At 41.5% G+C, this 27,797-nt stretch overlaps 3 protein-coding genes across 8 annotated transcripts in view; 1 reads left to right on the top strand and 2 right to left on the bottom strand.

Moving 5' to 3' along the window:
* Positions 1 to 13,973, bottom strand: part of LOC147348104 (atypical chemokine receptor 2-like) — a 48,994-nt gene extending 35,021 nt beyond the window's left edge. The window contains 1 exon segment of the mRNA XM_086366211.1: positions 13,836 to 13,973. Within this exon segment, the coding sequence (XP_086222337.1) occupies positions 13,836 to 13,862 (27 nt within the window). The 5' untranslated portion in view covers positions 13,863 to 13,973.
* LOC147348103 (atypical chemokine receptor 2-like) overlaps positions 1 to 13,983 on the bottom strand; it is a 37,407-nt gene extending 23,424 nt beyond the window's left edge. The window contains 1 exon segment of the mRNA XM_086366210.1: positions 13,836 to 13,983. Within this exon segment, the coding sequence (XP_086222336.1) occupies positions 13,836 to 13,983 (148 nt within the window).
* Positions 13,984 to 18,951: 4,968 nt separating this feature from the next.
* On the top strand, positions 18,952 to 25,819 carry HIGD1A (HIG1 hypoxia inducible domain family member 1A). 6 transcript variants are annotated; one of them, XM_086366214.1, is made up of 4 exons: positions 18,952 to 19,004; positions 23,268 to 23,382; positions 24,013 to 24,147; positions 24,814 to 25,819. In XM_086366214.1, exons 2-4 carry the CDS (start codon positions 23,286 to 23,288, stop codon positions 24,861 to 24,863), a joined length of 282 nt encoding a protein of 93 aa, XP_086222340.1. In that variant the 5' UTR covers positions 18,952 to 19,004; positions 23,268 to 23,285; the 3' UTR covers positions 24,864 to 25,819. The 6 variants fall into 6 exon arrangements, with proteins under 6 accessions (XP_086222340.1, XP_086222341.1, XP_086222339.1 ...); XM_086366215.1 differs by having other exon boundaries at positions 18,959 to 19,034; positions 23,272 to 23,382; XM_086366213.1 differs by having other exon boundaries at positions 18,959 to 19,034.
* The last annotated feature ends 1,978 nt before the right edge of the window (positions 25,820 to 27,797 follow it).

The raw sequence follows: 27,797 nt of genomic DNA, 5'->3' as shown, positions 1-27,797 counted from the left end.
TGAAGGAGATCAGCCCTGGGATTTCTTTGGAAGGAATGATGCTAAAGCTGAAACTCCAGTACTTTGGCCACCTCATGCGAAGAGTTGACTCATTGGAAAAGACTCTGATGCTGGGAGGGATTGGGGGCAGGAGGAGAAGGGGATGACAGAGGATGAGATGGCTGGATGGCATCACTGACTCGATGGACTGAGTCAGTGAACTCAGTGAACTCTGAGTCTCACTGAGTCTCAGTGAACTCTGGGAGTTGGTGTTGGACAGGGAGGCCTGGCATGCTGCGATTCATGGGGTCGCAAAGAGTCAGACACAACTGAGCGACTGATCTGATCTGATCTCTGATTCTGACTTTTAATACCATAGATTAGCTTTGCCCTGTTTTTAAAGTTTATTTAAATGTTGTTCAGTCGCTCAGTTGTGTCTGACTCTTTGCAACCCCATGGCATATATTTTGAAATGGCAACCCACTCTAGTATTCTTGCCTGGGAAATCCCACGGGCAGAGGAGCCTGGTGGGCTACTATCTATGGGGTTGCGAAGAGTTGGGACACAACTGAGCAACAAACATATATTAAATATATTCTTTTGTGTTTGTTTTGTTCAATATTATGTTTGTGAGATTGTATGCAGTTGTATTTCATCCATTCTCACTGCCCTGTAGGTTCTACCCAGTGGATATTCAATAAATTTGTCCATGTATCTGTTGACTTGGCATTTGAATAGAGTCCAGTTTAGGGTCTGCTTTGTGGGTGCTCCCTGGAGGGTAGCATCCACGCTTCTACCCAACCAAAATTGGTTTGGAGCTGGGGACTAATGACGCAATACACTCACAAGAGGATTTGAAAGATTAATCACATAGTAAAGCTTTCTGGGGACAGCAGGGCCCACACTCAAACCAGCATGTTTGGCTTAAGCAGAAGATGCAAGTGGCTCTAGTTTTTACAGTGGATGGAGAGAGGGGGATCAAAGGTGAAGACGCCCTCTCCCACTGGCTGGAGTTTCAGGAGTCTCACCTTCCCACTCATGCCAAGGAAGCAAGTATCTAGCTTTTCTTATTGGCATGTCCAGGAGTGGAGTGAAAAGGGAAAGAATAATGGGGCTTGCAGGCTATCATGGTCAAACATCAAAAATGGAATCAGACTCTTTCTTTTACGGTTATTATAAGTAGTACTGCTGTAACATTCTTGTACAAGCCTTTTGGCAAACATATCACACATTTCTAATGGGTGGGTGTCTCTAGGACTGCAATTGCTGGGGAATATGCTTGTCTTGGGTAAATACTGCCAAACAGTTTTTCAAAGTGATTATACCAAATTACATTCCCTTCAACAATATTTATGGCTGTACCAGTTTGTTTATCCACTCTGCAGCTGAGGGACATTTGGTTTGTTCCCATTTTGGGGGGGATTACAAATAAAGCTGCTGCAAACATTCATATGCAATTTTGGGGTAAACACAGGTTTTCATTTCTTTCGGGTAAAAACTAGGAATGGGACAGCTAGGTTGTATGGTAAGTCTACACTGTGCTGTGAGAGAAACCAGGCACACTGTTTTCCAAGGTGGCTGTGCATTTTGCACCTCCACCAGCAAAGTATGTGAGTTCAAACTGCTCCACAATCTCCTGAGTACTTGGATTGGTCAGTCTTTACTTTTAGTTATTCTTTTAAGTGTGAAGTAGTATTTAATTGTGCTACTGAGTTGTATTTCCTTAAGAACTAATGATGGTGAACATATATGGATGACTATATATGTTGCCATCCATATATGTCCTTTGGTGAAGTGTCTTTTTCAAATCTTTTGTCCATTTTTAAAGCTGAGCTGTTTTCTTACTGTTGAGTACAGCGGGCTCTCTGTTTATCTTGGATACAAGTTCTTTATCAGGCAGATGGTTTGCAAATATTTTCTCCTAGTTTGTGACTTGTGTTCTCGTTACCACAACAGTATCTTTTGAATAGCAGTAGTTCTTAATTTTAGTGAAGTACAAACAACTTTTCTTTTACGGATTGTGCTTTTTGTTTTTGTGTCTTACCTAAGAAACCTTTGCCTACCCTCAAGTCACAAAGATTTCTATAAATTTTATATTTTCAGGTTTTACATTTAGGCCTGTGACTGATGAGCCTATATTAACAAACTTCAAAAGGTATTTGAAAAAGGGTCTGATAATGGACACATTGAAAGAGGGCAGAGTTTACTTCCAGTAAAACACTCAAGATAGATTAGGAGGAAACTATTAGATACACATAGTTTCTGTGTATAGAGTCAAAAGTTAAGATTTTCTGCTAATTCAGAGTTTATCTTTCAGAAAAAACTGGCAAGAAGTTCTAGGGATGATGGGGGCTGCTTTCCTCTCTGAATCCTCCCTTTGATAGATGTATCACCTTTATATAATATTTATGCAGTAGTCTACAAATACGCCCTTTCAGTCTATAAATAATTTCACAGTCTTTGTTTGTTTTGCTTCTCTGCTCCTAAGAGGACCATTTGTTTAGCCCTTCAAAAAGTTAAGAGTTGAGAGGGAGATTTGTTTAATGTAACATGACAAACAAACCCTAAGTAGCATAACAAATACACAGAGTTCATCGTGTGATCAGGATAATTATTAATTTGTAATGAATAACTTTTAACAATCACCCACCAACGTCTAGGATCTGCCTGAACCAACTGAAGAATTATTCATCTTATGGAGTGAAGAAACTTCACTTCTTTCATTTTATGGGTTATCTTCTTCTGTCTACCTTGAGCCACAGTTAAAGTTCATGAGCTATTTTATTCTTCCTTTTACAGAGGCAAACGACAACTCATTGGTTCGGGAAGCCCCAATGGCATTAGTTCCAATAGGCCTTGTTCTAGAATTCCCACTGGTTTTACAATGGACTTTTCAAGTTAAAAACAAAAACCCAGTTCCAAGAATTATAAAAAGGACATAAAGCCAAATGTTTGTTGGTTCTCTATATTCCAAAGCAGCTAACCAGCAAAAATGCTGTGTCAGGGAGGATCCATGTTTTACTTAGGTAACCTTTAGGCAAGGGAAGTTTTTATAGCATCTATCACCTTGTGTACTGAAGGCAGAGTAAGCAGCAGTCAACGGACTTTAGAGACAATGCTAAAGTCTGTGCACTAACTACTGGGTAGCCATGGGTCACCACTGCAAAGGCATTTGACGGAGAAGGCATGGTGGAAAGGGGCAGGCACGAGGCTCCTGATGCACAGCAGTAAACTACAGTGGTAAGCAAGGTGAGGACTTCAGAATCCTACTACCAGCCCCGCATCTTTCATATCTAGACTTGAGGGTATTTACCTGGCAACTCCACACAGTCCCATGCTCTTGTGGTCTTCACCCAGGATATCTTGAATGCCACAAAGTAACCTCCTTTTCTTCCCAGGCTAAGACTTCCCAGGGGTCTGTGGTCTCTATGAATTACATACAGATTTACCTTGTTCACTATCGGTTTTGATGCAGCTGTGGCCAGCCACCCTAGCATAGCTGAGCGTGGTCGAGGGCCCCACAGAATCCTGTGGGGATGGCCAACAGAACTCACAGGGCTTTTTCCATCTAGGTTCTTTATGGAAGTTCCTTTTCATAGACCTGTATCCTGCTGGAACATATGCGTTATACGGATTCTGTGGTGACCTGGGCTGCAGAGGAACCCGGGACATAGTTGAGAACTTGAAAATAAGAATGCAAAAGACAAGTAAGACAGCTCTCGGGGTTGAAGTGACACTACTGGAAAACTAGCTACATGTTGATACGGCTTGAGTCTTGAGATCTGGTCGACTGATGAACTGCAGCATTACCATTCATCTTGATCCTCAAAAGGGCTTCAGGCCATGTAAAGCCTCCTTGTTGCTAAGTTTTGTTTAGTTTTGCTTAGTTCCATAGTTTTGCCACTAGATCACCAGAGCTTTGGAATTTGGAAGGGATATGTGGTTTGTAATTTATAAAAACGTTTGAAAAATTATCCCATAAAATCGAGAACATCAGTCTGAGTTAGGTATGAATCTATCTTTTCCCAGAGAGGAATGCATCTTTGGAGTTCTTCTGACTATGGTAGGATCTTCCTCCCAGGAGGGGTTTCCGCAGGCTACTCAGAGAATAAGCCTAACAACTCAGATCCAGTGGATGACAACTGACACTTATATCATCTTTTTGGGGTGCTTCCCCCCCGTTACCAGTGACAGAAGAAGGGCAGTGCACTTAAGAAATAAACCAATAAATTGGAAAGTCCAGGTCAAGCCTGGCATTTTTTATTCTATCATGCTCCTTCATCTGACTATGCCCTAGGATCACAAGCTCAGATAGGCAGGAAGGAGGAGGAGGGGCCTGGGACCTCCTGTTGCCCATCCTGGTGGAGGCTATAAATAGGTAGCACAGGAGAGCAAGCTGCTAATGTGTGGGCAGCCTTTTCTGTATCAGGGCCCCCTTTTCTAGGCTCTTTGGTGGTTCTTACATTGGAAATGACAAGGGCTATAGACCAGAACAGGGAGCATATATTCATATAATGGCCAGTTTTGTCTCAAGCATTTCCCTTTACGTACTTCAACTTCTTTAACTCATAAGCAAAGCCTTCCTGGGACGAAATTCATACTTATAAATCCAATACACTAAACTTTAAATATTAGGAGTCTAAAGGCCTCCAAGTGTTCCAATATCAAGAATAATTTTGTAAGATTTCACCTTAAAAAAATGTACATTGCTTAAACATTTCAAACCAGTTACAAAGCTATCATTCTACTAGATCAAGATTACCCTTCCTGTGATACATTTATAAAATATCAAATACGCAAAGCCACTTACTTACTTCACACAAAAATGTTAATGCTAATGGGTCTTTTCCTTAACTATTCCTATGCTTTATTCATATTCTATTTATTTAACCTTTATTTCCAGGTTAAAAAATGCTTACGCACCTAAGGCAGGCAGTTATCATACCAGGGTCTGCTAGCAGACTCCTGGGCTGGGAGGAGGAGAAGCATATTTGAGAACCCATGGGCAACACTAAATTCTATATAAAGTTATGTTAATCACTCCATAATGTCAAAGGAGTAATAATTGGATGAAATAGTATATAATATATAATATCTTGGATTTGCTTTAAAATACTCTAGGGAAAAAAAAAGTTAAAATGTAAATATATACCTAAATACATAAATGTAGGCGTGATCACCTAGTCCATTTCCCTGTGTTCAAGTTTTATTTTATGTGTTTTTTTCTCCCTAAAACTCCAAAGCTCTTAGTCACATTGATTACTTGACTAAGTTTTGAAATTCTAAGATACATAAACATATATGTTTGTGAGCTAAGTCACTTCAGTTGTGTCTGACTTTGCAACTCTATGGACCGTAGTTCACCAGGTTCCTCTGTCCATGGGATTCTCCAGACACGAATACTGGAACGGATTGACATGCCCTTCTCCAGGGTATCTTCCTGTCCCAAGGATTGAACCCATGTCTCTTAGATCTCCTGCGTTGCAGTTTCTTTACCACTGGCACCATCTGGGAAGCCCAAATATACATGCTTAGATATGTAAATACCTTTACATAAATATCTCTAGAGATCACTGAAGCCCTGATGGAAATGTGCATTCTTTCATATTCATAGAACTATGCAACATTTGAGGATCTTTAAAATTAGATCCATTTGGATTTTGGATATTTCGTATGGTTTTCTTCTGACTCAATGGCAGAACTTACAGATTCATGATACTACATTCCCTTTGAATCAGATAATGTCTCCTAACTGCTATTTTTAACAGTTTCTGTATTCTTTATGACACTACTAAATGGATTAATATCAACACGATTGAGTAGTAACTCAACGGTAATGTTCAACAGTGTTTCTACTTAAATTCTTGATTCTGAGACTGTACTTCCTTTATTTTTATACTGAAAATGTTGATTCCTAAAATAATACACATAATCACTATTATGTTTACTTATATTTAGCACAAGAAAATGATTTTAAAATACAACATTAATATGATCAATAAAGCTACAGGATTAAGTCTAATATTTTTTATGCAGTTTCCTTTTTTTTAAACTGTCTCCCAAAGTGTCATTCCCATTAAGTATGTGTAGGCAAACCATGTTCCAGAGCTTCACTGTCCAATACAGAAGCCACTGGCCATATGTGGCTACTGAGCACCTGAATGTCCAAACTGAGAAGTGCTACATGTATAAATCACACACCAGATTTCAAAGACCCAGCACAATAAAAGAATGTAAATATCTCAGTCTTAAATTTTAAATAATTCTTAAATCAATAATTTGATACTGATAATATCCGGACAACATTTTCATTATTTGGGCCTTGACTGGCAAGCAGGACTCCCTCATGACTGGGACTCTAGTAGGCAGAAGATGAAACCACTCACTCATGCAGATGAAATTTGTCCTCTAGCACCCTCTACTGACAGAGCTCAACAGTGAGCCTGCTGACAAGGAAGAAATGTGATATCACAAGCAAAGCAGTGAAAGGTGGATTGGAATAAGGAGATGTTAAGTGAGAACTGGCACACCTTCTCTAAGGAGGGCTTGCTCTTTTGCTTTCATGGGCTTTTCACAGGTACATAAAAGACAAAGAGTTTCACCAACAGCCTTAATGAGATCTTGCAACCTCTGCTGGGTGGCCATTTCCTTGTTTTCTCACAGATCTCTGATTCAGACTGGCGATGATGAGAGTTTGTTTGTTTGCCTTAAACGTTTTGCGAAATTATGGTCCCAGGATCAGGCTTGGAACTTCTGGGCCATCTCTGGTATCACCAATCCCAAATTATACAAAAGAGGCACCAAAATGTTTTACATTGATTTACTGAAAGGATGTTGGGAGTTCCCTTCCTGATCCTAACAGAAGCATCAATAGAACATTTATCTAACCCACAGGGAAAGAGTGTACATCTGATTTTGAGGGGTCTGAGAGGAGAGGGTTACAGCGGTAGTCAAACAGATAGACCAGCAGGTTTAACTTAACGATGCTTGCCAGAAGCAACAAAGCCTTTCTGAAAAGTAAACCAGCCAAGGACAGAACTTAGGTACAGCACTGCCAGGAGTAGAAGGCAAGGGAGGAGAAGATAAAAGTAAGGCATGAAGGGATCTCATGAGTTTTGCTGCTTCATCCTACATTACACCTTCTGCTCTTCTTCCATGTTGTTCCTTATCCTGTTGACGAGGCCAGACTATCAGGGGTGGCAGTCACAGACAAAATTTCAAGGTAAGATGTTTTCACTTGTAGGGACTACACTGCAGAAGAAAATATGGGAGAGAATGGGGTCATGGAAGATGGGCCTGTGGCCCGACTCCCCCTGCCTCTCCTCACGTTCCCTGGGGCACCTTATATTCGAGAGACCACCACTTCAAGTTTCTGTCATGTCCTGTCCTGTGTCCCTTTTGCCCCTTGGTTGGCACACAGGGAGGCGACTTAAAAAGGAAAGCCACGTTGGGGGAGGACAAGGTGCAAGGGCTTGGTAGTCATGAGGCCTTTCTAGTCCCAACTCTGAAACTGACATGTTGTAGGAATAAGGCCCCTCTGGGCTGCAGGGTCTCTATCAGTAAAGTTAGAGCTGTTCCAACTCCATGGCCCTATCAGAAAAGTCAAAGGATGAAAGAGGTGACAGAGCCAGGATTTGGGGAAAAGGTGAAGAGAAAAACAGCAGACACAAAAGCCCTTGGTCTAATCTCCTGGTATTAGCACTGAAGCAGGTGACTCACTCTGGCCCACCCAGAACTGCCCATTATTCCTGGCCCACCACTCCCATTTTCTCCTCTGACCTCTTGGGAAGACAAATTCTGGTAAGTCATAGACACAAGACACAGTCTTAGTCATCAACTCAGTAAAAGCTACTAAGAGTCACATGGATGGCTTCTTTGCACTTTGAGAGCAAATCTCGTTCCAAAGCTGCATGAACTCTGCCACACCTATGTGGACACGCAGAAGGCGTGTCCTGTGCCTTGCCTCTACCAAAGCCCAGGTTTACAGCCTTCTAGGTGCTTTGCATTGATCAAATAGCATGTCTTATACATTCAACCTCTGTAGCCCTGTCACCAACCCTCATCTCTTGTCCTCTCCACCCAAAGCTTGCCCATTCTTCCACCCTGCTAAGTGTTATTCCAGACCTGCTCTGTTGCTAATTCCACGCTATCAGACGGCTTGATGTTCCTGCCCTCAAGACTGTTCCACCCCATAGTGTTCTGACTGCCTGTCAATAAATGTGTCTGTGGAGACTGTAACAAAGATATTACTCGTTTAGTCAGCTATTATATGCGGTGATGGGCCAGCCCTTATATTATCCTCCTGTTTTATTTAGTGCACAACACCAAAACGGTAAGTACTTCATAACATAATTTTATTTTCTAATACGATTCTGTTTTCAGAGGTTTCTAGAGAAAAGAGTTTACATTCTGACTTGAAAACCTTCCTTACTACACTGTATTCCTGACAAGAAACCTCCAGAAATACCCTAATGAGCCCCCGAAATCATTGGTCTTTAATCCTAAATTAGATGTAATAAAATATCTAACTGGCATGTGGGATGAATTTACCTCTCCAAATCTCATACCCTCAGATCTTCCCAGAACATTCACATACAGGTGGGCTCTGGGAGAATAATAGGCCTCAGAAAATAATTCACTTTGTTTCCCCCAGAAGTGACCCTTGTCCAGTCAACCTGATCTGACTTTGCTTACCTAACACTCTGACCTAGCCTACTGAGATTAAAGCTTATGACTAGAACTCTTTTCCTTCCTTGTTGACTTAACACATATCCTTTCAGGTGTATAGGTTATTTTATGAGGAAGACTAAATGGTGTATAGTAGCAAAAAAGCAATTCAGCTTCCCCTTACCACCCCAAATTAGCAAACAACCATCATAAGTCCTGACTGGGGAGTGTTGGGCTTTCTCCCTGTGGGTGAAAGTATCCAAGTGAAGGCTGGGTGATCGGCAGCCAGAGGATTTCACATTGATTCACAGCTGGAAATCAGGAGTCCTGAGTGTTATTTCAACCTCACAACTCAATGAGTCTCTTTCCTGTGCATAGAGAGAAAGAGAAAAAGTGGAGAAGTCCGACTCCTACAGCCCTTGTCTTGGCACTTCATCAGACCATGTATTAAAGGTTTTGTGTATTAAAGTGTATTAAAGCAGATATACTATCTTTTCAACTAAGTTATAGGTCCCCAGAGGCAGAGTGCACTGCCTTTCTTTTCCCATTCCACTCTTGACAGTACATAGCCTAGGGTTCACTGTTTAAAAGGTATTCAATGACGCCCAAATTTGCTCATCCTTTTAATGGCACGCTTTAAAGTTACTCCTGAATACTCCATATTCAGGGATATGGAGATACAGTGAAGACTTGGTGCCTGCACAAAAGAAACCCCGTAACATGGGTGTGTAGAAAGACTGACTTGTAATGAAGGCTATCTCATAGTTATGGGTGTTGGCATATCCAGAAATCACAGTTATGGGAAAGAGAAGTTCAAATGAGGAAACTGAACATTCTTGCTTATGAGATGGATGAAGAAATATTTGACAGATGAAATCCTCTGGACCTGGGGATGAACTGGGACTCAAAGGATGAACAGTGTTTTACCAGGTAAAAAGTGAAAACCTAAAAACTTGGATGGAACACCCCAGTCAGTGATAGCAGGACACACTTTCTTCTCAAGTGCACGTGGAGCATTCTCCAGGGTAGACCACATGTTAGTCCATAAAACACATCTCAATAAATTTCGGAGAAGGCAATGGCACCCCACTCCAGTACTATTGCCTGGAAAATCCCATGGACGGAGGAGCCTGGTAGGCTGCAGTCCATGGGGTCACTAAGAGTCGGACACGACTGAGCGACTTCACTTTCACTTTTCACTTTCATGCATTGAAGAAGGAAATGGCAACCCACCCAGTGTTCTTGCCTGGAGAATCCCAGGGACGGGGGAGCCTGGTGGGCTGCTGTCCATAAAACACATCTCAATAAATTTAGAAGAACTCAACTCATACAAAGTATGCTCTTCAGCCACAGTGGAATTAAATTAAATCAACATTAGGGAATTTAGGGAATTCACAATTGTGCAGAAATTAAACAACACACTCCTAAGTAACCAATGAGTCAAAGAAGAAGTAACAAAGGAAACTATAAAATACTTTGAGATGAAAGACAGCTAAAACAAAACACACAAAATTTACAGGATATAGTGAAAGCAATGCTTAGGAGGAAATGTATCGCTGTAAATTCCTATGTTAAAAAAGAAAAAAGAGGGACTTCACTGGCAGTCCAATAGTTAAGACTGCAAGAGGCATGGGTTCAACTCCTCATCAGGGAACTAAGATCCCACACCTCTCTCATTACGGCCAAAAAAACCCCAAAATAAAATATATTAAAGTTAAAAAGAAAAAAGAGGAGACTTCCCTGGTAGTCCAGTGGCTAGGACTCCTCATTTCCAGTGCAGGGAGCCTGGGTTCAATCCCTGGTTAGAGAACTAAGATCTCATATGCCTCAGGACAACTTAAGCCCATGCGCTACAACTAGAGAATCCTCTCATTGCAATCACTAAGACCACGTGCCACAACCAAGACGCGATATAACCAAATAAATAAATTTTAAAAAGAAAAGACAAAGTACAACCTGGGTGGGAAGAGACGTCCTTCTCCAACTTCAACAAAGAACAGAGGCACAACCTGGACCACGTGGGGCCTGATGGAATAATGGTGCCTAGCTTATCACTCGGAGAAGGAAATGGCAACCCACTCCAGCACTCTTGCCTGGAAAATCCCAAGGACGGAGGAGCCTGGTAGGCTGCAGTCCATGGGGTCGCTAAGAGTCGGATATGACTGAGCACCTTCACTTTCACATTGCACTTTCCCTTTTCACTTTCATGCATTGGAGAAGGAAATGGCAACCCACTCCAGTGTTCTTGCCTGGAGAATCCCAGGGACGGGGGAGCCTGGTGGGCTACCGTCCATGGGGCCACACAGAGTCGGACACGACTGAAGGGACTTAGCAGCAGCAGCTTATCACTAAGTAATAGGAGATGGGACAGAATCACGCATAAACACCAAAGTAAGCATGACAACTGACTCATGTCATGGGAACAGCAATGTAACGGAGACACAACACAACTACGATCACAGGGATGAGAAGAGATTTAAGACTGGGATATGGTAGGTGTATCAGGAAGATCCTAGCTTTCTTCATGGGGATAGACTGGAGCAAAACTCTTCTGTTACCTTTTGTATTATTATATGAGCCTCCCTTACACTTCCTCTCTGAGTGGGGCTCCAAGAAACTCAAGCTATCCAGAATACAAAGCAAAATGTTATAAATGACTCAAGAAAATACAAAGTTCTTGGGAAAGGCAGTGTGTTTCAAAAGAAAAAGGAGTGGCATCAGGGAATTCCTGGGCGGTTCAGTGGTTAGGACTCAGTGCTTTCACTGCCATGACCTGGGATCAGTCCCTGGTTGGGGAACTAAGATCCTGCAAGCCACACAGTGTGATTAAAAAAAAAACAACAACAACAACAGGGTAGTGTCAGTTTAAAGATCAGGAAAGATTTTATTCACAAAAATAGTGGCATATGAAGCTGAAAGGATATGAAAGACTTTAAAAATTGCTTTCTGATCACAATAACAAAATAAATTTAGTTTGATAAATACAGAAAAACACAGAGGGAAAAAAATGAAAATTGAAAATTATTATCCTACTACTCAGATAAAACCATCATTAATATTGAGAGGTATAGTTTTCCTCATCTTATTTGTATCTGTGTCTATCTATAAATATTTATCGATACTATAAATATAAATATCTATAAATATGGATATACAGATATGAAAGTGCATGTGTTTGTGAATATATACATACATATAGAGACATAACTATACATACACATATATTTCATAGATATATATGTGGATATATAACTAGGTCCAAAGATATAACTACACATAGATATAACTACACATATATTTCAAAACAAAAGTTGTGACTGATAAGGATTCTAACAGTGGAAAAGGAAGGTAATAAAAGAGACCAGGCACAAAAAGGAAAAGAAAGTACAGACAGGCAATGGAACCTTCCAGAAAGAGCATGAGCTAAACAAGACTAGATTCAAATCCTGCCTCTGCTTCTATGGAAACATAAGCAACTTACTTATCCATGCTGAACCTCAGCTTTCTCATGTGTAAAGTGAAGACAATATGTGCTTGATCGAGCTGTTTTAGTGATCAGACACTTGACAACATCAGGTATGAAGGAAGCATCCTGCCCAGAGAATGGGAGGTGCTGAGCGTGTGCTGGTGTTGTACAGCAGGCTGTCTGGGTAGCTGCATGTGGTGCTGCTTGCTTCTTTTTTTTTTCAATGTGGACCATTTTAAAAGTCTTTATTGAATTTGTTGCAATATTGCATCTGTTTTATGTTTTGGCTTTTTGGCCACAAGGCATGTGGGATCCTAGCATCCCAGACCAGGGATCGAACCCTCAGCCCCTACACTGGAAGGCAAAGTCTTAACCACTGGACCACCAGGGAAGTCCCTGGTGCTGCTTACTTCTAATGTAAGATACTTACAGGTAAGAGGGAGGCCAGGGACACTCTCTCACATTTATGAGCCCTCAATTCATTAAGTCACCAAGACAAACAGATGGTATGGTAAATTACATACCATAAAATTCTCCATTTTAAGGTGTACAATTCAGTGGGTTTTAATATATTCACAAAGTTGTATAACCATCACCTTTAATTCCAGATCAATTCCATTTTTATCATGCCCAATGTGGGTGATACCCATTAACTATCATTCCCTATTGCCCTTTGTCTCGCCACCTCCCACCTCGTCCCCTTACCGGCCCAAGGCAAGCAATAGCTCAGAGACCACAAGGATTCCAGATCCCAGCTACATGAAAGAGCAAATTAGCCAGAAGTGGTCATAGGTCTTTTAAAACTGTTGGTGAACTCCCCTTAAGCAACAGCTTACCTAATTTCACAAGCAATCACAATCTGCACAGGACACAATACTTAGCCATCTCACAGCTTGCAATTTCCCTCTAATCAGCCATACTATACTAGGCAACAGACCAAGGTTATAAGCTCATTTTATCTAGTTATTTTAATACTCATCATTCTCATAAAACCGTTCTGACTCTCATAAAACAAAACAGCAGGAGGACTTTGACGGCTAGCACTTGTCTGCTGATTCATGAGTAAAACTCAAAACTCAATTTGAGTCAGACAGATAATTTTTCTTTTCTGGTTTTTCCTGACACAGGGCAGGCACGTCCCTGTCCCTAAACAAAAGCATCAGCATAGGGAGAGTAATGAGGGCCACCAATTTGGGTGAAGTGTCTATTTGCATAATCCATTTTTCTCTCAGAATTATAAAATACTTGTCCAGCGTCTCTGGCAAAGGAAACCACTATCCTGTCTGTATTGAGATACGGATCTGGTTTAGATGTCAGCTACACCATAAGCCCTCAATTCATTAAGTCATCAAGGCAAACAGATGGTGCCTCACAATCAGTGTGATGGCAAAATGGTTCGGAGAGTGGAGATTAGTCAATAAAAACCTACTTGCAGTGCCACTGAGTGTGGCAGTGCGTTCCGGAAGAGGCACCTCATTCTCAGAGAATTATCAGACTTGTAAAATTAGCCCTAAGTCGCCGTTGGGAGAGACAGAGTCGGGGAAAGCAGAGAGCCAATGGGTACCCAAGGCAGCTGGGGAGAGGAGAGGAGGTTTCTGAAAGGGAGACTGTCTATGGGGTGGTGATCAAGAGAAGAAGAAGCCACAGGAGCCCAAAGCCCCTGCCCAGCTACCACAGTCCAGTAGCAGAAATGCAGCCAGAGTTACTGAACTCTCGTACTCACCTCTGCAGAGAAACAGTCTTGAGTCATTCAACCAACATTTTCCATGGGCAGGATACCACCAAGTGCTGTGGTGGAAACATAATGGAGGTTCTGCTGCCAGGGTGCTTGCAAGCCAACGTTCATGCACAACCACAGGACTCTCCATCATACCAAGTACCAGGAGCCAGCTGGGGAGCCCAGGTAGAAAATCACATTTATCCTTTCTAGTGGAAAGAGCTGTTTCCAGGTAAACAGGTAAACAGCTTTTCGCTTCCAGTGCTCAATTCTTTGTGTAATCTAGTCAAATTACCTGTATAAATACAGATAATAAAAATTAGTCAACCTTTTCACTTACATAGTTTATATGAGACTATAAATTTTCTAATTTTTAAAATCAATATATAAACTACCTAAAACTGAATGCTAAAGACACCAAATTCTGTCTACTCACTCTCTACCAAAAGACATATTGAATAAATTATATGGGATATAAAATTACATCAAATTTTAAGACAAAATGGTTGTACTAATTCCAAATCCAACCATTTCCAACACAAGGGAAAGATGCAGGTGGCCTTCAGCTCATCTAGAGAAGTTACATACCCACCACTCCACCTGCCCCTCTCCCTACCCACCACGCACCCCAAACAACTAATAGGAAGAACAAAAAGGAATTCTGAGGAGCTGCAGTGAATCCAAGATCCATTTTTTAGTGACAACCACACAGCTTTTTGTTAGAAAATATTGTCATTGAAAGTCTTGCATCAAACCTAGAAGGATGCAAATGTATTTCCTTATTTGAGCTGTTTAAGTGCTTTCCTGTGTAAATAATCCTCTTGACATCACTGTATACAGAAATTGGGCAAATTTTAGCCAGGTTTGTCAGAGCACATTACTGAGAGTGAAGACACGTCTCATCTCTGCCACAGTTCTTTAGAGCGCTGGCCCCTTGTCATCCAGTTATCTGTCCACATGTCACTGGCTGCATGTACACAAAAGCAGAAGTACCATCAGGGATTTACCCAGGTTTCATGTTTGGTTAATGGAGTGGGAAGCAGGTTTTCCAGTCAAGTCAGGGAATTTAAGAGAAAGTACCAGCATATGAGAAACGCTGGGATGGAAGAAGCACAAGCTGGAATCAAGACTGCCAGGAGAAATATCAATAACCTCAGATATGCAGATGACACCACCCTTATGGCAGAAAGTGAAGAGGAACTAAAAAGCCTCTTGATGAAAGTGAAAGTGGAGAGTGAAAAAGTTGGCTTAAAGCTCAACATTCAAAAAACAAAGATCATGGCATCCGGTCCCATCACTTCAAGGGAAATAGATGGGGAAACAGTGGAAACAGTGTCAGACTTTATTTTTTGGGGTTCCAAAATCACTGCAGATGGTGACTCCAGCCATGAAATTAAAAGACACTTACTCCTTGGAAGGAAAGTTATGACCAACCTAGATAGCATATTCAAAAGCAGAGACATTACTTTGCCAACAAAGGTTCGTCTAGTCAAGGCTATGGTTTTTCCTGTGGTCATGTATGGATGTGAGAGTTGGACTGTGAAGAAGGCTGAGTGCCAAAGAATTGATGCTTTTGAACTGTGGTGTTGGAGAAGACTCTTGAGAGTCCCTTGGAATGCAAGGAGATCCAACCAGTCCATTCTGAAGGAGATCAGCCCTGGGATGTCTTTGGAAGGAATGATGCTAAAGCTGAAACTCCAGTACTTTGGCCACCTCATGCGAAGAGTTGACTCATTGGAAAAGACTCTGATGCTGGGAGGGATTGGGGGCAGGAGGAAAAGGGGACAACAGAGGATGAGATGGCTGGATGGCATCACTGACTCCAGGGACGTGAGTCTGGGTGAATTCCGGGAGTTGGTGATGGACAGGGAGGCCTGGCATGCTGCGATTCATGGGGTCACAAAGAGTCGGACATGACTGAGTGACTGAACTGAACTGAACCGGCATATAAGAAAGGAGTATCCAGAGCAGCAGGGAGGACAGGAGAGAATAAGTTCAGTTACAGCCATCTTACAGAGTCTGGAATTTTATGATGGCCTGGACCCTGGTCAATGTTCCCTGAGCACTGGTCTGTATGGACTATCACTGCTTTAAAGCAGCAGGCCTTGCCAAGGTAGTAGAGGAACGACACTACTGCATGTAGCTGCCTTCCACATCCTTAAGACCTAGACTGTGGCCTCAATACAAAGAACATTACAAGCCACAAACTGAACAGCCTTTAGCTTTCTGGCAGATAAATGCTGATAGTACCTTTCTAATGCATTCAATTTTCAATACCTCAAACACACTCAGCTTTTGTAAATATCCAGCTCTAAAACTTTCAAGGGCCAACAAATACAATACTGTCCAAGTTCTTTTACTAGCATTAAAGGTCCTCCCCACTGAGCTTACTTTCCATGACTCACTGACTGTGCTTTAGTCACAAGTGTTTGCTTTTTCCCCACTTATTGTCCTTCATACTGCAACTACAATTCCACAGTCTACTTCTATTCCTCCACCCACTGTTTCCTTTCCTGGAATATTCTTCCAGTTTACTTACACGCTAGTCATCCTTCAAAGTTCACACATTCAAGCCCCAGTCCCAAGAAGCCTACTTTGAAATAGCTCACTCACTATGGTATCTACCTGGATTTCCACTCAAAGCACTTCTCACAGACTGCTTTCTACACCTATTCCTTTGACCTCATCAGATTATAAATTACTTCAGGGAAGGAACTGAGTCTAATTTCTGAGTCCAGCACAGCACCAGGCACAATATACATGTCCAGTATTTGGTGACCCTGACTCTCATTTCTATTTTTAAAATACTCAATACTCAATTTTTCTCAAAAGTCTTAAGATTTGTTTTAGACAAAATGCCACAAAGATCACACAATGTTTTTTAAGGATGTCTAAAACTGGATTACGTAGCTTTAAGCTGAGCCATAACCTAAACAGACGTCTGAGTTTAGAAGCGCATTTCTTTTATATTGGATATGATCATATGTGGACAGCTCCTTGGAGCATGAAAAGTTAGAGAGACTCTCTAAAGAGGGGAAATTAGCCCAAACTGGCAGACACTTCCTGGGCTGCCTTTCTATAAACTACATGTAGATTAATTTAATACATGAGAACCTGAATTTTTTTAGTCTTCTGTATTATTCTTTGAAATGACACAGAGTAAGAATCAAACAATATATGTTGTACATTAAAAATAATAATGTCTGTATTATGAAAATCTTAATAGTTAAATCAGTTGTCACTATTGTTTTCTTATGGTACTGAATAAAGAATAGCAGAATAATCTTTTTAAAATCTTCTATATCGTCTGATAGTTATCATTACCATTTACCAAGATTCTGGTTTCTACATACTAATCAGAAAGAGATAATTTCTTACACAAGTAGGGCAGAGTCTGCCTCTTTCCGCACAATGCATATCATAGGAATTTTTAAAGTAATAACTCACACTTTATATGTGTTTCCTCATTAATCACTACTACTGTTATCCTCTTTTTACAAAGGAAGAAAGTGAAGCTCAAAGTCATGGTTAGTATATGGCCAAGCTGGGACTAGCACTGGTCTGCCTGACTCCAAATCCCATTCTCTAGAAATTAGTAAACAAACTTAACACTATTTTGATTCAAAGAATAGGCCATGGTCATTGCTGCAGTTAGCCTTTGTATTTCCAGAATTAAGGAACTTGATGACTTCTGCATTACCTATGAATATGGCTTTCATTTTCAAATCTCACGTTCTCTTATTTTCTTAAATATTTATGTAGCTGCACTGGGCCTTAGATGCTGCATATGGGATCTAGTTCCCTGACCAGGTAGTGAACCCAGGTCCCCTGCTTTGGGAGCACAGACTCTAAGCCACTGGACCACCAGATAAGTCCCTCTTTTACTGTTTTAATTACCCTAAATCAACTTCTGATCTTCCGACTTAACTTTAAAGCCCTTTGTATCCACTGTTGCTTCTTTTAACATTACCAAGGCCCTCCAGAGCTCAAAGACAGTGTTCAGGGAGATATCGCCACGAACCTGACAAAACACGTGCCAGCAAGGAGCTGAAAGCACTCCACACGACCAAGGTAAGGAGTTTTTATCCTACTCAGAATGAATGTTGCCTGAAGTGAAAGTGAAAGCCGCTCAGTCGTTTCCGACTTTTGCGACCCCATGGACTATACAATCCATGGAATTCTCCAGGCCAGAATACTGGAGTGGGTAGCCTTTCCCTTCTCCAGAGGATCTTCCCAACCCAGGGACTGAACCCAGGTCTCCCGCATTGTGGGCAGATTCTTTACCAGATGAGCCACAAGGGAATGTTTTCTACTTGTGTCTGAATTATGAGACAAAAGACTTTCAAGATCCTGAGCCTATGACACTGAGCTTCTACCTGTGGGTTAGAGCACTTGGCAGTCTGCCTCGTTTCACGGTTATCGCCAGAGATTTTAGTTTAGTTAGCAGTCCTCATGGCAGTGCTTGATGCTTTGCGCCAATTCGCCAGGTAGTTACCGAGTGATCTACTAACAAATTACGGGTTCTGTCCCAGGAAGTTCACCGTTACAAGGTGCCTGTGCCTTCTTTCCTCAGGCAAACCACGCCGGTCAGTATGGAGTCACCCGTGCTTGTAATGAATGGCTGTCTCCGACTACAGTGTAAGCGCCAAGCTCAGAGGCCCATAGCGCCTGTTCGCGGCCGGTAAGTGCCAGGGCATGAGAGTGGATCCAGCGCCCTAAAGCCGCCGGCGGCCCCTCCTCACCCGCAGCCGAGACTCAAGGACCCGCCGCGGTTTAACCCTCTCAGCCTCAGCCCCGCCCTGCTGCGTTCGCGGATGCTCGCTGCCGCCACCTCCCAAGAGGAAAACAGCGAAGCTACTGTCAAGCTCCGCCCGGCCAAGGGCCGAGAAGCACCCTCGAACGTCCTCCGCCGTTCCTAAGAAGCCGACTTCTCACCTCTGATGCAATCCGTACGTAAGAGCCAGTGACGAGAAGTCACCGCCCGCGCACGTCGCCCCAGCCAATCCGGGGCTCTCTCTGGGCCACCCCACCCATTGCGTACACGCACGCACGCACCCATCCACCCGCCCCGACCCTCGCGTGCCCGTTGCTGGTTTCTGATTGGCTGAGGCCGGACGTAGGCGGGACCTGGAGAAGCCGGCTGGACGGCGGGTGCGGGAGTGGGGTCAGAATACGGTAGGAACCTGAAACGTCTTGAAGTTGTCTGTAAGTGATGCAGGCGGGCTTTGGGGGTCGAGTGATTCCGAGCGGTGGAGTGGGGAGAAGAGAGGCCGTGTCGAGAGCACCTTGGGAGGGTTGGCGCCGCGGGACTGGGAGAGGGGGCTGATGCCTGGGCTGAAAGGGGCGAAGTCTGGTTGGCGGGGCTCAGGCCTCATTTCGTGGTGCCGGTGAGGGCTGGTGAGAGCGTACGGAACCTATGGGGGGATGCAGAAAAGGTTTGTAGAGCGAATCGCGGCTGAGCTGGAAGGCTCGGGGATGTATCTGGGGAGGCACCGGGCTGGAGCCGACTTCGCGGAGCCCGTTGTCCCGAGCGTGTCCGGGACTTCTTTGAGAGCGGGTGGGTGAGGAGGGATTGGGAGGGCGTGCGGTCCGGCCATGGAGTCCTGACAAGGTCACAGGAAGGGAAAGGGGAGGAAGGTTGAAGGGTTGAGGGGAGGGCGTAAAACTACACGACCTTCCCGCCATCGGCTTCGTGTTCTCCCCGGGCCGGTATTCTGTTCCACCTTTGGCGACTCTCTTCCGCCTCAGGAAGGTAAGGACCAGGGCCTGTATCAAGCGCCTCTGACAGAATTTACATTTCTTCCTCAAAAGTAAACCTGCCAAGTTAGAGATTACAAAACATAGCACAGGATTAGAATTGGGAGCAGTCGAAATGATTCGGCAGGTTTATTCGCCTGTTTTACCGGTGCGGGAATCAATTATTCCCCTCTTCTGGGTAATCCCTATGGATGGAATCTATGCTTCCAGAAGTGCCTGGGATGAAAAGTTGTGATGTATAAGTGGTACCAGGCCCCAGCATGACAATCGTATTTGAGTTTTGTACATCAGTGGTTCTCTTGATTCCCTGTGCACCAGAATCTCTTGAACGGATCTTCTTAAAATATAGATTCCTTGGGACCTGCCCCAGACCATCTGAATCAGAATCTCCTGGGGTGGGGACTTGGCAGCCGTTTAAAACGGGCTGACAGTGACGGGTTCAAAATGAAAATTGAAATCCATTGTTAGAAGCTCCTGTGACAAAAATGACGAGCTGTGAAGATCCTTAAATCTTTTTACATCACGTGATGCGGAGCGGCTCCTGTTACCTTAGGCCTCTGCTAGGTGCACTTGGAAAGGTCTTCAGTAGTATCTTAGTTTACAGACTAATTCGTGTTATCTGGTTTTAGGTGCCTCCTTTTGTACATGTTCAACTTTCTGGCAGATCTGGGTCAGTTGCTGTGGGTGGATAAGAAAATGATAAAGGAAGTCCAGAAGTGATGCTAGGGGAAAAAATATTCAAATTACAGCTGAAATTGTTAGATGAATTACGTCACTGGGGAAGAAGATTCCATTTAACTTTGGGCATGACAGACATTTTTCACAATTCAAAGGAGGAGATGCAGGCTTCTGTTAAGAAATGGATTTTCCATTTTTTCAGATAAAATGTACACCAGCATAATAAGACAAATGATCTGGCAATATATTGTCAATCAAAAGAACCCACAACTGTTTATTAGGAGAGCTGGGTTCTAATCCTGCCCTGTCAGAGATTCCTGTTGTTGAGCAGTTTATTGCACCCTTCATAAGCTTTCTTTTTCCATCTGTAAAATAAGGCTACTGGCATGGATTGAACCTTGGGGTTTTATTCTCAAGTGACTTATACTTATTGACCCTGATACTTTAAAAGTTAACCATTTTTTATTTAGATGGCTGTAAATCATGAATACTTGGGGAAACTTCTAGGTGATCAGGAAGAGAATTATTAAAATCTTACACTCAGGGAGTTTTATAGATATATGTCATGATAGAAATAGAATTTGAACCATAGAATAACAAATTAACTTTGTGATGTGTTGGACTTTTAATATTCCCCTTTCTTTTATGCTGAAATGTGCACACATGGTGTTCTGTATCAGAGACAAATTATCCTTAGTCACTTAAGACAAATAATGACTACATGATTCCTTCATACCTTGATTCTTACCCCAGGGACTACTTTCTGAAAGCCAGGTCAAATGGCCTATCCATACAAACTGCTGCAAGGAAGGAGAAGCGAACTTTTGCTACCCTGATCTGTTGGACAATTAGTTATCTAGAAATTAGGACAAAGGAAGAAAACATGCTTTTGTATCTGCAAAAGGAGGTGCTAGTTTTTAAAAATGGATTGTCATATATAGTGGTTTTTTTTCTTGGGGTCGCAAGGATCCAAAACCTACTCAGGTTATCATGTGTTCTTTCATTGAGCAATGTAACAATTAAAAGAGAAATTAGCACTTATGTAGATACAGCTTGATATTTTTCTTACTGATGAAACTCTACAAATGTGTGTAATTGTTATTTTTCACTAACTTTTCCTAATTGCCTGAGAATAATTTTAATAGTTGAATAAATATTGAAGTAATATTTTTCAACAAACAATAAGTTTAATTAGAATGTGGGATTGGTGAGGAAGGTAGAAGAAGGAATTGTGGTAAAATAGGAAAGATTCTGAAATGTTTGCCTTTGGGAAGTTTAGATTGATTATGAAGGGAACTAATAAATATACTGGCCTAAAATAGTTTAATCTTACCATCTAGTCAATTTATGTAATATCTTGGGGTTTGTTTGTTTGGGCTTTTTTGGCTGCACCACGCAGCATGTGGGATCTTAGTTCCCAGACCAGGGTCCGGGCCCCCTGCAGTGGAAGCCTAGCGACTTAACTGCTGGACCACCAGGGAAGTCCTCATTTATGTAGTATGTTGAAAGCCAAGCTCAAATATTTCTCTGAAATTTCCCAAACTTTATCTAAAAGATGCCACACTCTAAATTCTGTCTGTTATGCTCTTTGCAAAGTATACATACTCTGGCATGTTTTTAAAAGAATTTAATTTCTGAAACATTATTTCAGTGTTTACATTTTAATCTCTTGAAATATATAATGAGCATCCTGAACCTTGAGCTTGTTGAACCTTGTATATAATAAAAGCTCAGACAAAGTAGGGGTTCATTTAGTTAGCAAGTAATGGAGCACAAGAAAGAAGAGAAAGTCAAAGTGAGAGTCGCTCAGTCGTGTCCAACTCTTTACAACCCCATGGACTAACTATACAGTCCATGGACTTCTCCAGGCTAGAATGCTGGCGTGGGTAGCCTTTCCCTTCTCCAGGGGATCTTCCCAAGCCAGGGATCGAACCCAGGTCTCCTGCATTGCAGGCAGATTCTTTACCAGCTGAGCCACCAGGGAAGCCCTAGTTCTAATTGATTCTATCTGTGTGATACTGTACAGCTCATCTGGATTAAGCTCTTCTCTGTCAGATGACAGAACTGTACTCTTCCCAGTGAGGATGGAGGCTTTGAGGGACAATTTCACTTTTCAAACTAAACCCTACGCCTCACGTCTAGAGTTGGATTTTCTTTGAGAACCTTGATTACTATTAAACCCCTTGAATAGCAAAGTGTTGAATGAGAGCCATTTATTACTGGAGGGAGTGTGATGCACATGAAAAATTCATAAGCTAAGACTATACAGATAATGGGATTGGCAGTTAACTTTTTGATGTCATCTGTAAATGACATCAGAGAAGGCAATGGCAAGCCACTCCAGTACTCTTGCCTAGAAAATCCCATGGATGGAGGAGCCTGGTAGGCTGCAGTCCATAGGGTCGCTACAAGTCGGACGTGACTGAGCAACTTCACTTTCACTTTTCACTTTCACACAATGGAGAAGGCAATGGCAACCCACTCCAGTGTTCTTGCCTGGAGAATCCCAGGGACGGCAGAGCCTGGTGGGCTGCCGTCTATGGGGTTGCACAGAGTCAGACACGACTGAAGCGACTTAGCAGCAGCAGTAAATGACATCTGACTGATATCAATTACAACAGTGTATTGTTATTAACATCAGTCAGAGATACTTGTGCACTTATATACTATGTGTGACTCCCTTTTTTCAATCTGCGGGTGAAGTTTATCATCTGTGCAGATCAGTCAGAACGAAGTATGTAGTGACCATGACTAAGGTGAAATTGAATTATTACTTTACTGTGATGAAATGCCTATTAGCTTCCTGTGTTACCAAAAAAAAAGACAGAAAAGGGAGAATGGAGCCTTGGTCCCTTTGTTATGGAAATTAATCTTTTTTTCACCCTGCCCTGTTATTCATATAATCTGGCTAGTATCTTGGCTTTTTTTTGTATTACTTAAAGGAATAATCTTATTAAAAAAGTATGCTTTTAACTGCAGAACCTCATGGAAATTCTGTTTCAGGAAGAGTCTTCAATCACTATGTCAAGCGACACAGATATTTCTCTTTCTTCATATGATGAAGATCAGGGATCTAAACTTATCCGAAAAGCTAGAGAGGCACCATTTGTCCCCATTGGTAAGTTTGACTTTGATGGTCTAATAAGCTTTAACACAGTAGAAGTGTGGGCAGCTTGTTTCATTCATCAAGCATTTCCTGATGAAGCATTTATTTTTTAATATTTTTTCATATGTTGAAATATGCTTAGATTGGTATAAGTCTCATAAAAATTCTTCTCCGAATTCAGACATCGTATTTTATTGACTTATTTCAGTGAATGTGTTGTGACCCCAAGACGACCATCAGTTTCAGTGATTTGCTACAAGGACTCACAAGACTCAAGAGTTGTTATAAACTCACAGTTGTGGTTTATTACAGTCTCTGCTGCATTCCCTTAACTGATTTCCTTCAGGGATGGAAGTAGAACAGAGAAGAGTTCCCCTAGCACTCTTAAAGGAATTTATTTACTGGCTTCACAAGCCCATACTTCAAAGATGATCTTGATTTTCTAGATCTGCTATTGCTTGCTACCAATTTTGAGTTTTTAATTCTGAATCGGGGTGGGGATTAAAACCTCAGTTCATATGCTAGCTGGGTAATGGTCTCCTAAAGCATCCTTATAAAAAATAGAACATCGATTGATAATAAACTCATCTTGATTCCCTGCCCCAATGTATCTGACATAACTTGTGACTATTTCTTTTACAGGAATGGCAGGTTTTGCAGCAATTGTTGCATATGGATTATATAGATTGAAGAGCAGGGGACATACTAAAATGTCTGTTCACCTGATCCACATGCGTGTGGCAGCCCAAGGCTTTGTTGTGGGAGCAATGACTCTTGGTAGGTTCCTACAGGACATTTTCAAATTTTTGGTTCCCCATGAATGGATTTCTTTGTAAGTAAAACAAGGTAGATACTTTTAACTGACTTTGAAGCAGTTTGCAAATATCACTACTCATTTTCACCTAAAAACTGAATGAATAAAAATAGTTCAAGTAGTGGTATAGTTTTACTCTATGATGAATAATCTTACTAAGGTTTTAAAGAGAGAAAAGATAGTAATGCCCATTATAATGTCATTGAGTCTATATATGCAAATAGGGTTGGTAGTAAGATCCATCATCTGGAAGAGACATGATGGCTGTTTTATTGAGTTTTTCAAGGTGGAAAAGATACTACATGCTTTTGTAGGCTTTATAATTCATTGACATTATCTGCTTTATACAGCAAGATTGAGTCCTTTTAAAGTTGCCAGATAAATATTGATATTTTAGCCATCTGAGCTAATCATACTAGTCTTGAAAATACTTCGGAAACTGTGTAAAAAGAATTTTAGAAATTTGAATTATTTAAGAAAGCAAGAATGTAAGCAGCCTAGGGTCTTGTTTTCCTTTTAAGCATCATATGCTAGTAAGAGTGCTACTTTTAGCTGTTTTATGAATAGTTTTTAATTTTCTAATACTGAAGAAAAATTTTAAATGCTTAACTAGCATTCTTTCTCTTTAGGTATGGGCTATTCCCTGTATCAAGAATTCTGGGGGAAACCTAAACCTTAGAAGAGGAGATGCTGTCTTGGTCGTCTTGGTGGTGCTTGCTTTAGTTAGACATCTCATATTGAGGTTATATGTTTATGCTGAAAATAAATTGTTTGGGTCAGACAAGAACATGGTAATTTGAAAATTGGCCTCCTTTCTTGCAGGCTTGATTTGCCTGGTGACCAAGTTACTGGTGACTAGTTCACTAGCTAGGTCATTCAGGGGAGTCAGACCAGCACAAAAGAAACATGTCACTTTTAAATACACTTGATAGTGGTACCTGTCCACCTTCTTAAACTCTTCTGTTGAAATTAGTTCTAAAGAAGACAACATGGCAATCCTGAAAATGCTCCCAGTTGCTGCAGAATATCATATGCTTTTGATGTAATGTAGGAATCCTATTTACCCCAGTTAATGTAACTTTCTGACGGCCTTGTGGACTGAGTACTGTTTTAAGGGCTGGTTGGCTCTTGAGGAACCCTTTCAGAACAGTGCATGGAATACAACATTATAAACCTCCCTGCAAGTCTGTGTGTGTTTTTAAACCAAAACTAAAAAGCTGGTAACAGAGCCACCTTGAAGTAGTATTTATTTTAGAATCATAAACATGAGAGTAACTTAACTTGTGGATCCCTTTTAGCTCTTTAGTAATTGTAGAATTATATTTTGCTGCTGTTATATTAGAATAATTTTAAATTATTTTGAAACATGTATTTTAAGTGCTAATGCAAAGGTAAATGAAAAACACTTTTTAAATGTGTGCAGTATGTTTATTTTCTCCAAAAGTATCATCAACTAAATAAAATCCCTACAATGGAAGTCATTGATGAGCAAGCTGGTTTGGTCAGACATTATACAAACTTTGGTATATCACAGAATGCTTTGTTGTACTTGTGAATTCTCGTCTAACCTGAATTTACATTCCATGGTGATAACATGGTAAATGTAGTGTTATTAAAGTAAATGAACACATCAAATGTCTTGTATTTATTTCAATTTGGGAAAAACCATCGTTCTTTGAAGTAGCATAAGTAGTTCCAAGAAAAGAGGGAATAACAGCTAAAAATTTATTGGGTATTACTGTGTGCCACATACTTTCATGTATAAAATCATTTAAATTTCCTAACAACCCTAAGAACTGTGATCCTTGTTTCGTGGAGAAGGACACTGAGATACAGTTTTAAGTAATTAACCCAAGGTCACGTAGGTAGAGAAAGCTGTGTTTGGGACTGAAACCTGGGCAGTCGTGCAGTAAAGCCAACAGGTGTTAGAGACTTGAAATGTTGGTCTTTGTGAAATTAATGCTGGAGAGGCAGCAGTTGTCATAAATTAGTACTATTGGACAAGAGGGTACAACATGGTCTTGACTTACCACTCCGTTGACTATATAACCTGGCCCAAATCAGGGTTTTCTCAATTTTCTCCTAGTTAGAAACGAGAGATTGGACTAGGTAATTACTACAGTCCTATCTAGCTTAGAGATCATGATATGGGTCCATGGGAAATGTGCTTTAAAAATAAAAGCTATGCAGAAGGAAATGGCAACCCACTCCAATATTCTTGCCTGGGAAATCCAGGGACAGAGGAGCCTGGCGTGCTACAGTCCATGGGAGGTGGGGGATGTCACAAAGAGTCCGACACGACTCAGCAACTAAACAATAACAACAAAATTGAGAGAACTGAGATGTGGAGAGTTTGTCACTTTCATATAGTTCATGGGCTTTATTTTTTGGTTTGGGGGAATACTTGATTTCACTATATAGAACCATTTTTTTGTTGGAGTATTTAATATTTATAGATCATTGCAAATAGAAAAGGTCACTTAAAAGCTGTTTACTGTGTGCTTGTTTTGTACTCAGATTTGAAAATAAACAAGGAAAAAAATAAATGCTATTACTAGGAACTCTTCTCAGCCTCCAGTAGACACAGGAGTTGCTCGTAGGCAGTCCTAACAGTAATTTCATTAAGGATAAGCCTTCTACAGAAAAATTTGAGAACAAGTTTCAGAAACTTTCTAATGGATGAGTACATTATTGATTTTGTTAAATGAATACTAATTTGAGAGAAATTGAGCTAGACAAATGCCAGAGGACAGAAGAACAGGAGCAAAATGTTGAGACTAGTGAGTACTGAGTAATAAGGAGAAAATGAGTAAAGAAGAACAGAGTGATAAATTAGGACAGATGAACCTTCCCTGAAGAAGACAGCAATAAATTAGGGTGGATGAATAGGCTGATATTCAGATTATGAAAGTTATTAAAAGTGGCTCAAGGGGATGTGATACTACTGTTTATTGAGCCAGACCTGGGTTCATGGTTTTGCCACTTACTAGCTATGGTTTCCTCATCTGTAAAGTGGGGACAGTGTCAGTGGCCTAGGTTGTTGGGAAGATTAAATGCAGTAGTGAATGTGGCAGGCTTAGCATAGCACCTGATACATTGGTAACCTCTGAATGCTTGCTGTTCAGCTCAGTTCAGTCGCTGTCGTGTCCGACTCTGCGACCCCATGAATCGCAGCACACCAGGCCTCCCTGTCCATCACCAACTCCCAGAGTTCACTCAGACTCACGTCCATCGAGTCGGTGATGCCATCCAGCCATCTCATCCTCTGTTGTCCCCTTCTCCTCCTGCCCCCAATCCCTCCCAGCATCAGAGTCTTTTCCAGTGAGTCAACTCTTCACATGAGGTGGCCAAAGTACTGGAGTTTCAGCTTTAGCATCATTCCTTCCAAAGAAATCCCAGGGCTGATCTTCAGAAGGGACTGGTTGGATCTTGCAGTCCAAGGGACCCTGAAGAGTCTTCTCCAACACCACAGTTCAAAAGCATCAATTCTTTGGCACTCAGCCTTCTTCACAGTCCAACTCTCACATCCATACATGACCACAGGAAAAACCATAGCCTTGACTAGACGGACCTTTGTGGGCAAAGTAATGTCTCTGCTTTTGAATATGCTATC

This window comes from Bos grunniens, chromosome 22 (assembly GCF_055505025.1).
Source record: "Bos grunniens cultivar Pamir isolate PY7600 chromosome 22, Bosgru_T2T1.0, whole genome shotgun sequence".
Taxonomy (NCBI): Eukaryota; Metazoa; Chordata; class Mammalia; order Artiodactyla; family Bovidae; genus Bos; species Bos grunniens.
This window is presented reverse-complemented; position numbering and strand designations above follow the sequence as displayed.

Excerpts from the sequence above, each read along its gene's own strand:
- HIGD1A (XM_086366212.1), top strand. The coding sequence starts at position 23,250 with ATGGAAATTCTGTTTCAGGAAGAGTCTTCAATCACTATGTCAAGCGAC. Across the intron at positions 23,383-24,012 it reads GGCACCATTTGTCCCCATTG|GAATGGCAGGTTTTGCAGCA; the intron begins GTAAGTTTGACT and ends TTTCTTTTACAG. Across the intron at positions 24,148-24,813 it reads TGTGGGAGCAATGACTCTTG|GTATGGGCTATTCCCTGTAT; the intron begins GTAGGTTCCTAC and ends CTTTCTCTTTAG.